This window comes from Homarus americanus, unplaced genomic scaffold (genome assembly GCF_018991925.1).
Source record: "Homarus americanus isolate GMGI-L3 unplaced genomic scaffold, GMGI_Hamer_2.0 scaffold2539, whole genome shotgun sequence".
NCBI classification, from domain to species: Eukaryota; Metazoa; Arthropoda; class Malacostraca; order Decapoda; family Nephropidae; genus Homarus; species Homarus americanus.
In genome coordinates, this window is record NW_024725489.1 from 2,052,904 (window position 1) to 2,067,219 (window position 14,316).

The 14,316-nt window shown below is 39.6% G+C and overlaps 1 protein-coding gene across 1 annotated transcript in view; it reads right to left on the reverse strand.

The window, feature by feature from the left end:
- LOC121864963 (calcium-activated chloride channel regulator 1-like) overlaps positions 1 to 10,559 on the reverse strand; it is a 37,558-nt gene extending 26,999 nt beyond the window's left edge. The window contains exons 1-7 of the mRNA XM_042364188.1: positions 10,416 to 10,559; positions 9,599 to 9,739; positions 8,903 to 9,056; positions 7,632 to 7,812; positions 6,621 to 6,747; positions 5,172 to 5,311; positions 3,204 to 3,316 (exon numbers count right to left, since the gene is read on the reverse strand). Of these exons, the coding sequence (XP_042220122.1) occupies positions 3,204 to 3,316; positions 5,172 to 5,311; positions 6,621 to 6,747; positions 7,632 to 7,812; positions 8,903 to 9,056; positions 9,599 to 9,739; positions 10,416 to 10,550 (991 nt within the window). The 5' untranslated portion in view covers positions 10,551 to 10,559. The remainder of the gene's footprint in view (positions 1 to 3,203; positions 3,317 to 5,171; positions 5,312 to 6,620; positions 6,748 to 7,631; positions 7,813 to 8,902; positions 9,057 to 9,598; positions 9,740 to 10,415) is intronic.
- Positions 10,560 to 14,316: the final 3,757 nt, after the last annotated feature.

Sequence of the window (14,316 nt, forward strand, 5' to 3'; positions counted from 1 at the left end):
TGCTACAGTGATCAGAAAAGATTCTGCTTCTAGGCAAGATGACAAGTATATAATCCTGATCTCTTCTTTCCTCCACTTATCTGCCTCTTTTTTCCCCTCTTATGTTATGGTTGTGCCCCCCTAAACACTCCCTTACCATACCATTTAAAAAAATATAGATGAGCATGAAAAATATACTGTTTAACAAAAGCATGTACACATCTCCCTTACTATTTGGTGGTGGAACAAAACACTCCCATTGCATGCTATGGATATTTACAAACCTTTATTAAATAAGAATTGCCTCATTTCACCTCTTCATTTTTTCTACTATTAACAAATGAATGTCTACATAACATTAGTCACTTCCAAGGTTAGGACTATTATAATCTATATACTGTATTAATGAAGGTGACAAAGGCAAGACATATTTAGTCATACTGGTGGTACAACTTTAGTCTCAAGATGACCTAATGTAATAATATTAAAAGCCATCATCACTATCTGACAAGGTTGCACTAGTTTACTGACTGTTTGTGCAATGTAATTAGCAAAAAAAATGTGTCTTTTCATTATGTGCAAAGAGTTACACAACTTTAAGTGCATTCAGCATGTCTTTTATAAATTACATGAAGATGGCTTTTGTATCTGCAGCATGGAGACATTACTGTAGTAAGACTGTAACATGATGTGGTAGAGAGGATTGTTACAGGATACAATACTACAGTATATACCAATTGGTTACTTAGCAAGAAAAAATTAATCTATACAGTACAAAGCACAAATACATCACCATGGCAACCAGATTTCTGTTGTAAATACAGTAAGTCCTCGCTTAACATCGTCCCGCTTAACGTTGTTTCGGTACTACGTCGCTAAACTTTAGAGACCAAAATTCGTTTTGCATCGTCACGGACTACTTTCTACGGCGCATCACCAGCTCTTGTCTGGCCACGCTACTCTTTCTCGGCTCGGCGCGCTGGCCTCACTCGCGGAACGTCACAGCGTCCCCAAGCGACGCCAAGCCAGTCTCTGTTATGATTTCACATCATTCGTGTGTGCTTAAGTGATTTTGCTCTAAAACTGTACTTTAACCATTCAAAATGGCTTCCAAGCACCCATCAAGTGCTACTGATGCTAGTGTAGTGAAGAGGCAACGTAGTGGGAACGTGCTGTGGACATAGCTGCTGTGCTTGGTCTAACCCCCACAGTGGTGTGTACTATCCGGACCAATTCTGACAAGATTAAGGTTAGTGCTGGAAGTGGTTCTTCTCTGTGTGCAACGAAGACAACTCGTACTAGAAGTACTGTGATAGAAAAAGTGGAAAAGATGCGAGCTATGTGGATGGAGGACCAGAATCAACGCAATGCGCCACCATAAGGCCAGATCCTTGTTTGACTACATAAAGGCAGAAGAGGGTGAAGGATTGAAGGAAGAGACCTTTACGGCCAGCCGAGGATGGTTTCAACGATTTAAACGCAGGTATAACTTCCATAATATTAAGATGACTGGTGAAGCTGCTACAGTAGTTCAGATATGGTTACTGCCGAGACATTCCCACCAGAATTAAAACGGATTATCCAGCAAGGAGGCTACACATTGAAGCAAGTCTTCAATGTGGATGAGACTGGTCTCTTTTGGAAGAGGATGCCTGAGAGGACCTATATCTGCTGCCGGTGACTTCAAGCTGAAGCCTATGCTGACTTCTCGCGCTGCCAACCCACAGGCCCTGAAAGGTTACTCTTAAGGATCTCCTTCCTGTGATCTACAAAGCAAATAAGAAGGCATGGATAACCAGCGCCATATTTAGCCAGTGGTTGAATGTGTACGCCGTCCCTGCACTGAAGGAATACTGTGCCAAGGAGAACCTTGACTTCAAAATTCTTTTGATCCTTGATAATGCTCCAACACATCCTCCCAATCTCGACGATTTGCATGACAGTGTAAAAGTTGTATGGACCAAGGCGTCATCGCCACAGTCAAGGCGTATTATTTACGCCGTACCATGGCCCAGCTGCTCAAGACTACAGATGGAGAAAATAAACCAACGATCTGAGAACACTGGCGTGGCTTCAACATCCTTCATGCAATTGACAACATTGGCAAGGCATGGGAAGAGGTTTCAGAAAGTTGCCTGAATGGTGTGTGGCGTAGACTGTGGCCCGAGTGCGTCAACAGTTTTACGGGATTCACGAACTTAATCCCAGCTGTGAATAGGGATATCCTCAGCTTGGCTAGACAGGCAGGCTTTGATGAGCTGGAATCAGAGGATATTGAGGACGTCCTGGCATCCCATACAGAAGAACTCACCAACGAAGATCTGCAACAACTAACAGAACACAGTTCTGTTGTTGACGACGACGATGAAGAAGAACTTCAACAAACGCTAACTTCCAAGAGGATGGCAGAATCGTTCAACATGTTCCAGCAATGCAAATCCTTATAGAGACGACCCAAGCAGAGAACGTAGCTCAAAGGTTCAACGCAGCATTGAGGACAGTCTTGGTAGTTACACCAAGATCTATAAGGAGAAGATGAGTAGCACCAAGCAGTCAACACTGGATTCGTTTTTTCGTTGTGGGACAGCAGAAGCAGCTTCTTCACAACAGCTGGCAGCCGAGGAGGAGCAAACAACAACAGAGGAGAAGCAAAAACCAACGGAGGAGGAGCAAGCAGCAGCGGAGGAACCCCAGTCAGAGCAGAAGGAGGAGGAGGCAGCAGCAGAGTCTCAGTGACTCACCACCCTCCTCCTCTCCCACCCTCCTCCGCTCCCGCCATGCTCCTCCCCTCCCACCATCCTCCTCCTTCGCTCCACTACCCACCACACACACTTGCTCTACCGCCTCCGCCCATCAGTGAGTACCAATACAAACTTGTACAGCACTGTAGTTCTATATACTGTACATATACTTTTTCTATAGAAATGGCAATGATTTTCTATATATGTAATGTTTCTCATGGGGCAAAGAGAGGCTGGGGAACATAACACACTTATTTATCTATTTCTTATGGGGAAAATTGATCGGGTCAACGTTGTTTCACATAACGAGGACTTACAGTAATGTGATGTTAAACAATTATTGAAGCCAATGTTCAATAATTCTCGAACAATACACTGTGCTTAGATAAAATAAAACATACTCTATAATTCAAAATAAGTTAGTCAACCTTGAAAATATCTACCAAATTCATCACAGTACTGCTATTTTCTTTAAGTACTTACGGAGAATTCCATCAGTAATCATGCTTTCGCTGTAGTCCAGTAGTAAGACAAAGTTTGCATCAGCCTCCTGCACTAATGTCACATTTGGTTCAGCATATTCTTTCTGGGCTTTTCTGGGGATATGAAGATAAATAGTCCAATAAATAAACAACTACTACAGGTATTGTTATGATCTGTGTGACTGTCAGTGAATGTCCACTTTCTGCTGTTTGTGAACCTTAATTTTTTTTATTCATTATTTTTGTTCAACCTCAGAATGCGACGCCTAGCATTTAACCTAGGTATGTTAATGCCTAGCAATAACTCACCAGGCCAACATACAGGCAATTAAAACATCTAATAATTACTTAATAAGTAATAGTAGGACACGTCGCTACCTGGCATTTAATTGCGATTCCCGAAACCCCTTCCTTCACCCCCCAAACCGGCTTTTTTTTTCAACTTGAAATACTGCACTTGTAAAATGTCTTACTGGATATAATAAATACAATTCTACTTTTTGAGTACAGTACAAAGAAATTCCAGAATTTTTCTTATTTTCTACCTTTAGAGAAAGAGTCATGTACACTCACGCACCATAGTTTCAATGCACCCTCTACCACTACTCCTGGCCCGAGGGAAGTCGTAGTCAGGGCTGCAAACCGAACGGTCCCTCTTGTATAGTGATGGTAAATAAAGTGCTGTGAAGTCACTAAAATACCTGTATCGCACATATACAGTATTCTCTCAAATATTACATCATGAACTGCTATTCGTACAATACAGCGAAGCTTCGAGATACCACATTGCACCACTGAACGATGGGGGGAGGGCGTTCGGTATATGATGAAAAAGTGTGCATCAGGTGGGGTGAATAAGTCGTCGCCTAGCCCACCCGATGTGCTGTTTATTAAAGATGAGAAGTATGCATTAAAAACAATTAAAAAAATTTTTTAACTTTAGTCGATAAGTGAAACTTTTGTCAACTAGTGTTTGAAGCATGAGTCACTACTTTCAATAATAATAAATAAAATATATAATATTGTTGCTAGAAAAAGTCAAAACACCAGAAATCAATCAATCAAGGAGAAACACAGTTCTAAGGCTGGCAAGTTCCTGATGTGGAGGACAGTGGGTGGGATAAAAGGGTGTATGCAGCAATTGTTTAAACCTTTCGCTGCAATTCCCACACTTGCCAATTTATGCTGGCTACCGACAGACAATTCTATTCAGCTTAGGGTAACCCCCCATAACCAAAGGGTTAAAGAGGGAGACTGGGGGTCCAAAATAATGATGAAATGCACAAAAGACACCATTATGAAGAAAGACATTATCTTCTTCATGTATATGAAGCTCTATAGCTCAGGAGAGAAGTGATACTCCCATTCATTATGCCCCTGCTGGGATACAGAGATGCCTTGCAACTCTAGAAAAAATAACTTCCAATTCAGGTATAAGAGAAAAATACCACATCAGAAGAAACTAGCACAATGCATAAAGATAGATGTACAGCACATGTTTCATATCTTAAGATGATGTGTTGAGGTGATGGCAAAATTTCTACAGTATCTGGCAGGTATTATTCCTGCAGTGGTAACAAGTAGTGGAGAAAGGCAACACCATCTTTCCACAATACAACACAATGAATAATGATTATGTATAAGTTTCTCAAGGTTTTATCAAATTGATCACTTAATTAAGCTCTAACCACTTTGGATATCCTTTGATGATGTGGAAGTGTGGTTTACTAAGCAACAGCAACCCATCAACTGCTACAGAAGTGTAATTGTTGCTAAGAAGCCAAAATTAGTCCTGCAAGTAGGTAGATCTGCCTGATTAGTATTGTATTAATAAACAAATACAGGACTCCCTTAATTTACAAAAAGGTTCCATTCATGAAAACTCATCCATAAACTAAAAATTTCCCCCCCCCTAATTCCTTTCCCCTAAAAATCAAGAACCTGTAGAACTTTCAACACATGCACTCACAAATCACCGAAGTTCAAGAAATCTGGATGGCGCAAAATGATGCTCCAAGTGGAATTGCCATGACAAAAGGTATTTTGCTTTGTTGGTGCCTCGCTGTTGTGGAAGATTCCAGTACTCTTGTCACTGCAGAACCCAACAATCTGAGGAGTAAAAACAGAGTTCTACAGACTGCCATAAATGTCTCCTGTCATCCATTTATATATGCAGGTATCTTCCGATCTACGATCTCCCTATCTACGATCTCCCTATCTACGATATTCCGCTTAAACGATGGCAGCACACATGTTGGTTGTCGTCAAAATGCATGCTGCCAAGATGCCACCCAGTGCACTACAGTCCCAAGCTTTCTTCCATGGTGATCGCATATGGCTGCGATTGTGTAACTCAATGATAATTATCGGTGTTGGTACATATCATCGATGTTGTTACATATCATCAGTTTTTTTTTTACCATACAGTGAGAGGACATTTGTATATTCACATTGTTTTGGAGGGTGTGAAGTGATTTTGGTGTTGTTGTGAAGCAGCATTGAGATGCCCCAGAGGCCGTGTGGGAGTCAGAGTGACATCTCTACTCCACCTTCACGAGTCCCATTAGTCTCAAAGGGGATGTATAATGATGACCGGACTTGTTCTTAATGATGTGGTGAACATTGTTGAATTATTTTATGTACAGTACTGTACATTATTAGTGTAAGAATTTATTTTATTTTTTCGGTCATACCTGTGGGTGTTGGGCTGTTGTGGAATGAATCCCATTGAACCCCATGTTTTAATGATTCCGATTTATGATATTTCAACTTGCGATGGGTTTTTCAGTAACCTAACCTCATCGTAAATAAAAGAATACCTGTATCTGTCACCCTTCCAGAATTAATATTGGTAATTACCCTTCTGAAAAAGGATACTACAGTATTTCCAGAAACTAGTTACTATCTTTCCAGAAATGTTATTACCCTTCTAGTAGTGTTGCTGCCTTTCAAAGCTTATTTCTGTACTACCCTTCTGGAAATATTCTTACTGTACATGACCAAAAATGCCTTTTACCCTCCATGATAAGGTTGGAAGATGATGTAGTGTACAGGGTTACTGCTCCAGCAACAGTGGTACAGGTCACACCAGCTGGGCCCAAACAACAAGTAGACATCATATTGTCCTTCATAAAGGCACTTGACCTACCTTAAGTTAATGCATAATATAAGAAGACATTTTATCTCAGAACACAAATACAGTATATTAGTCATTTGTTTGTTAATTAAGAATTGATGATAAGATTATAGTCTCTTGTATACTGGAGACAGAGTCCTTAAACAAATAAAAGAGCCCCCAGCTACAACTTGGTTAATAATAAAAAAAAAATCAGATGATACAGGCCAAACAAATGCTCCTGTTTGTAGTAATTTTCAAACTTATTTGTACATTTCCAACATGGACAGCTTTGTAACTTACCATGTCCTTGTCAACCTTTGGCGAAGAGAAAATGGAAGCATTTAGGTCTTGGCCTTTGGACATCTTAAACCGACAGTTATGGTCACGAGGTATCACATCAACACAACTTTCTCCTGTCCTCTTGTTACTGGAAATTATGGCCTTAATAGAAGTCTTTAAAATTGGCAAATGTTTGGGTAAAAATAAAATTATTAAGCATGGTAAACAGTGTTCATGAAGTGCAGTACAGTAGCCTGGAACAGAAAGGTAAAAGTTTCCTCCCAATAAGAAACGTTCAACCCTTCTCACCGACATGTCTTAATGTAATAAATGGAGGAAAGTTACATTGTGAACAAAACAGTTCCTCATATGGGAGCACAATTTACCCATGATATAGTCAAATGACTGGCACTGTGCAGGTCATTGACAAGAACTTCTATCCTACACGCCCAGACCACAAAAACCAACTGTTTCATTTGAGAATCCTACAGCTGGTAACTAAGTGGCTCAAATATCCAGACCGGGACCCAGACTACAGTATACCTATCCTGATTTAACATAACCTAATTACTGTACACTATTTTCTTTGCTTATTTTATGTTTAGGGTTTTCCTGAACATTATCTTCCTCTTATATTTAGGCTTCACAGATAAAAAAGATAATAGGTGAAAGATGAATCTATCATGCAAATATTATGGCATCTTTATGAGAATACATCACAAGCAACTACAGTCAGTAAAATCAGCACTACTACAAACATCTACGTGTGAAACACTGAAAAAATCAAACCATATTGGAACATCATGACAGCCAATCTGTTCAAAGTTTTAGTTTGTTTACCAACGTGCAACTCTTCACTCGGGGAATTTGGTGTACTTTTTTAGTTTATATTAAGAACAGCAAACTCGTCTGCTATAAGTTATATGTGTTATAAATTGTATACCTGTACACTGTTTTCAAACATACTACTCATAACAACTAAGTGGAATAATGTAAAGAGTTAGAAAACTGTGGGAATTTCATTCTAATCACATGAAGTTTCCTTGTGGCACTCCAGAAGTGCAGACAGTAGGGAGGAAGAGCTTCTCTGTGTTTGTGGTGTTAGTCTCAACATCCTCTGTGTACTCCAGGGGAAATAAATAATCATCAGGGTAACCAACTTCATCAAACACCCCCCAACGTAACTTGGACCATTCTGCCATCAGCACCTTTTCTGTACAGAAGAGAATAATACAAGCATCAATTACAAGAAATAGCTGCTCTGTTATACAGTACGGTATGCATCTTAAGGAGCAATACTCAAGTCAAAAGTATACATTTGTAATTACCTGATGGCTTCTTCACTAAATGTCACTGTCTCAAGCTTCAGGAACTACCAGCGCAGAATGCAATCAGAACTAACTTCTTAGCATTAAAAGTTCTCATCTTAAAGAATAATCAGCCAGCACATGTTGTGACAGGATTTTGACATTTTGTTTTCAGCCATAACCTACAAATATCTTCAACGTGCAGAAGATGTCAATTACAAAAGATTAGTGGAGGGGCAGCATTTGTGCATGATGCTGTTTTTATACATTTTAAATTTGTTTTATTAAGTGAGAAAAGAAGATAGTTACTCCCATGTACTGTACCTGTACATTGTGCATCCACGGTTATGAATTTTTTTTCTTATTCACCGAGATGTTTCAAAATGACCTTTGAGCAAATACTACAATAAAAGATTTCAACATCAGGCTACCAAGGTGTCCCAACTTAATTTATTTGGAATGCCACAGTGAGCATGAATGCCTATAGGATTGCCATCCATCTACTACAGTACTGTAGAGTTCTACTGATTTCATCTACAAGCCTTCCAACTTTAACAGTGTGAGTGCAGCTGCACCACCACAAATAAAAATAAATCAACATTTCCTACTGTACTTACGGTAATATAAAATTTACAAAAAAATATATAATTAAAATTCCGTAGCAGAAATTTGTTGTGGTTGGGATTCACATTCTGTAATCCAAATTTTTTGGCATACTGTACTTTAATTTGTAAATTCTATAAATGGTTTTCCATAAATTAGATGTCAGTACAGTATCTCAAAGGGTACCTCTATTTCTTCTTTAATTTAAGAACATCGTACAGTACAGGTAACCTCCACAGTGTTGTGTTGGGGCATCCAGCACATGTAATAGTTTTCCAGTATCAACCATATTAGCATACAGCTAAAAAATATGTTTAAAGACCACACAAGTTGCTCTGCGACTGCAAAATTTACCCCTACACCAGTATATTCTTCCTCGGTTTGGTAATGTACCTGGGGGTCCCCACAAATTGATGATGTTGGGGTGGGTGAGGTAGGTGGGAGTGAGGTGGATGTAGAGGCCTGGCTCACCACACTCACCAGGCTGTAGTGTGTACGGTTGGTCACCATACAAAACATTCTCCTTGGCTATCTTAATATCACTCTCCTGGGGAATATAAACCATGAATATTACTTGCTGTATTTTCACCTATCTTGTTATAAGCTTTTATCCAATATAACTCCCTATTTGTCTAATTTGGTCAAAATCTGAAATATGCTGGGAGTACTGTAAGGTATAGTTGTATTAGACCAAAAGTTGTCCAATCTGACCATGTGCCATTGCTCTCAGACTTTCTTACTTGATAATACAGTAGTTTTCAGACCACTTTTGCCACAATACGTCCACAGTCACACTGGTTCAAGTGAGCATCAATGATAAATACTCTGTTAACATATAGGGCTATTACAGCATCTTTACAACTACAATAATAATAATAATTATAATAATAATAATAATAATAATAATAATAATAATAATAATAATAATAATAATAATAATAATAATAATAATAATAATAATAATAATAATAATAATAATAATATTAATAATAATAATAAATAAATAAATAAATAAATAGACAAATAAATAAAATTATAATTGTATATTTTGTACAACTACAGTATACGTATACTGTACTGTATACAAACCTCATAACTTTCCGATTCCGCACCTACAGCATTTTCGTTGCAGTTGGTCCAAAATTTTGGGATCAAAATCTTTACATCTCCAAAAAAGACTTGCTTGTGAGTATTCTGGTAGAGTATTTCTGATGCCTTCTTTATTATTTCCTGCAATTACAAAAATATACAGTACTGTACCTGTATCATGTTACCCCTAAACTTACAGTCACCCCTTAAGCTTACTGAACTACAATACTGTACATACAATAGCAGAGAAGCTAATGGCATCATGACCACCTCTAGCTGGAGTTGGCCGTTAGGTAGATTGCGTAGAAAAATTACCGATTCATTGGATACAGTACATGGGTTATATTCAGGGGGAGGGTAGTGGAAGCAAGTGTGCCGACACAGGACACAGGGGGACGTGACCGATCGCCCAAGCGGTGAAGAAGATAAAAGTAAAATACAATACAGAGCTCAAATGCTGTACGTGCCAGATGGTGTTACTGTACAGGTATTTTTACTTTTATCCTCTTCACCACTGATCAACTCATTAGCAGCTTGGGCGATCGGGTCTCTGTTACTTTTCCTTTTCTTTTATCCTCTTCACCAAATGATTGACTCGTTAGCCGCTTGGGCGATCGGTCACGTCTCTGTTACTCACTGTTGGCAAGTACTGGGCATGCACCGGTATTGCCAATGACAAAACAAATAATGCCCTACAATTATGAATATTTGTTTAAATACAAAAGGCAAAATTACTTCCCTTTTTAGCATAACTGACAATGACAAGAATTATTTCCTTGTGATAAACTGTGCACAGTGATATAAGTGAAGTTCTTACCGTGACAGAATCAATGACGGGCTGGCAGTCACTCTCGTCCACCTCTGAGGAGATGCCTACCACAATACCCATGTAACCACTATTGGTCAGGATGACTTGTGATGCCTTTACCACTCCCACCACAACCACCACCATCCATAAGAAGCTATAGCAGCCTGCCACTCTCATCGTACCTGTAAAAATAGTTCTTTACTGGGGTATAATGCCCACTACACACAACCTCAACAGCTGTACAGTACATGTGTTATCTCCCCATTAGTTTGAAAATTAAGATATAAATAATCAAAAGCAAATTTAGATACAGTATCACTTATCGTCCTGATGAGCAACAGCAGCCTAATACTGTATGAACGTATTATCTCTTTACCAATTTCCTACACAAGCTCAGTTAAATTTAATTAAACTTATCAATTAACTTGGACAAAAATCTAGGGTAAGATAATACAGTATAATTAATAAAGACTTTTAAAAAGAACATACAGATTCAGCAAAATTGAATGATTAAATGTTAAATGGTAATACAGTACAGTATATAAATGTTAAAATCTGGGTAAAGTAGGCTATTCATTTTCAATAACTGTGTACTGTATATACAGGTATATTGTATGGTATATTATTGGTGAGTGATTCGATTTAATCACAAAATAGATAATGAACAATAATGAAATGCAAGATTACTTTAAAAAAATTAAAATTTATGTGGTTGCATAATTTTAGTTAATATTCCCCAATGAGCATATGTCCACGCTGTATCCCCTGAAGCGTCCTTACAAGTACTGTATCTGCCTCTCATATATTTTTCAGGATCTGCTTCAGAAATTACATACATCATCTCCTCATACTCCCACCTAACCCTCAAACGCAGGAAGATTGTTCGCATCCTCTCTTATGAACACTAAGGAAAAGAATTTGTTCAATGCCTTTGCCTTGTAATGGTTAGAATCTGTTTAACTACCATCTTCAAACCTCAGATCCGATATGCCTACTCGCATTTTTAATTTTGACTTTGTGTAGCGGTAAAAAGTGGCAAAAGCCTTTGGGTTTAACTTGACCTCGCTTGTAATCTGACTCTGTAACTCTTTTTCAGCCCTTCTACACTCTGACTTTGCTTGGTTCCTGGACCTGGCATAAATCCTCCTGTCCTGCTCATCATTTGTCCTAACCCCACATCCAAAAAAATCCTGAAATTTCTCCTCAACTTTGTCAACCGCTGCATGGTTCATGTGTAACGGTCACCTTGTATTCCTGGATGCACTTGGGTATATATTTATCGATCAAATGGTTAAGTTTTATTGGCTATGATATTCAGCGTAGAGGTCTGCGTTCTTATATCTTAGTGAGTCAGGCCAGTGAAAAGTCTCATATTTCGAAATTTTACCAAATAATACAATACAGTATTACGAAATTTGTAACAGATTTCATAATGACACAATACAACAAATTTGGGGAGTACAATACAGTACGAATTATGGGGGTTCTACTGTAGTGTGAACATTATCAGAAGCCAATTTAGATACAGTATCTACTTCTTATCCTCTTATTAATATCATCAGTAACTTATCAAGTTACATTTAACGAGGAACATTATCAAGTTAAATTATCTGTGTAATAACAGTATATACAGGAACCTCATTTAGACACATCTAATCTAGTAATTACGACACAGTATCCTGTATCAATTACTGTCTATAAAAACATACAGTATTGATAGTGAAAGATTAAGTTAGGAGAAAAAACTAAAATTGGTGCTTAACTACAGTGGTAAAATACAGTAAGCTTAAAGAACATGGAGACTGAAACAGACGTGAAGTACAGTACCGAATGAATTATATTATAACGACATTATGTACTCTGGGTTACAGAGCTATCATACACTACAGTGTGACGAGCACTCCAAGGCTTGTTAAATACATCAAGGAATATACGAGTATGACTTTAGTCAGCCCAGGGAGTTAGTCACGTAAGTCTGGAGTCATGTACCACACACTGGGTGAAATAGGATATGTATATCAACCTCTATGATCTGGATATATATGAAAATCAATGGGTTTTTACAAGCTGGTGGTGACATGGTTATACACCACTGATAAGCTCGTTAGCTGCTTGGGCGATCTGTCACGTCTGTCACGCACTGTTGGCAAGTACTAATCATGTACTGGCTCTCTGTTACGCACTGTTGGCAGGTACTGGGCATGCACCGGCTCCTGAATGTACCTGAACCTGCTCCAGTGTCGGTCAAGTCTTGTCTTGAAAGAATTCACACTCTGTGCCGTCACAACACTTTCTGGCAGATTGTTCCAAGAGCTCACAACTCTCACTCCGAAAAAGTTTGCCCTCAGTTTTCTGGACTTGCGGCTTCTTCAATCTTGAGCTGTGACCCCTTGTGGGGCGAGCATCCGCCAGCTCCAAGTAAGGACACTCAACTGAGTAGTGCCCCTTGAGATGCTTAGCGTATACACCTTAATTAGGTCGCCCCTTGCCCGTCTGTAGTATAAGCTAGGCAAGTTCAGGCGCTCCAATCTCTCAAGGTGCTTGAGGTGCCGAAGTGCAGGCACCAATCTGGTGGCCCTCCTTTGAACTTTTTCAACCAACTGACAGTCCCTAGCATATCTCGGGGACCGGACGGGGTGACAGTACTCCAGATGGGGAAGCACTTCACTCTTGAAGATCGTTACGAGGGACAGACCGTCTAGTTATCTGAACGACCTTCTTATAAGACCCAATAATTTATTTGCCTGATTTACCTTCTTTTAGCAATGGCCCAAGAACTTCAGCTCATTGTCAACATACACACCTTGGTCCTTCTCACATTCAGTCTCAAATAGTGCAGTTTCTTCTTCCCGTTGGGGCATATGATACGCTTCCTTACCGTTGGTACGCCCCAGGTGCATCTTCTTACACTTTGTGACATTGAATCTCAGCAGCGACTTCTTTGACCATTCTTGGAGCTCACAGAGATCCTTCTGCAGCTCTTCACAGTCCGCTTGGTTCTTGATTTCCCGAAATAACTTGGCGCCATCGGCAAACATTTGTATGGAGGAATGTACAATGTCAGGCATGTCATTTATGAACCAAACAAACAACAGCGGGCCCAATACACTGCCCTGTGGTACCCCGCTTGTGACAGGTGCAGATGATGATTTCGTGCCATTAATCACCACACACTGCTTGCGGTCATATAAAAAGTCTTCTATCCACGCTAGGACATTTCCCCGAATTCCGTACCCTTCTAGTTTGATTTTTTGCCTTTCGTGGGGTACGCTGACGAAAGCCTTTGCAAAATCTAGGTATATAGTGTCGATATTACCACCCCATTCCAGAAAATGGGTCCAAATATCCAATACCTTGAGCAATTGTGTTAAGCAGGCGCGCCCCGGCATAAAACCGTGTTGGCAATCCTTTACAAGGTTGTTTCGTAATAGCTGTTCCATCGCAGCACCTCTGATAATACTCTCAAGTACTTTACATATTATGCTGGTCAGGCTCACCGGTCTATAGTTGTTCGTGGAGTGGCGATTGCCCTTTTTGAAGATAGGACTCACATGAGCCATTTTCCAATCACTGGGGACCTTTTGTTCATCCAGGCATTTACAGAACAGGATCTTCAGGGGCTCGGCAAGCTCGTTGCACAACTCTCTTGCACTTTGGGATGCACCATGTCAAGGCTGGGACTCTTATGGACCTTTAGCTTTGACAGTACAGTATATATCTAATACCCTCTTCTGTGAACACAATGTGGGTCAGTGCTGTGTCGAACCTTCTGTCCTCAAACACAGGAAGGTTAATCGCATCCTCTCTTGTGAACACCGAGGAAAAGAAGCTGTTTAATGCCTCGGCTTTATCCTGATCAGAATCTGCGTAACTACCATCTTCAAGCCTCAGGTCTGATACTCCTACTCGC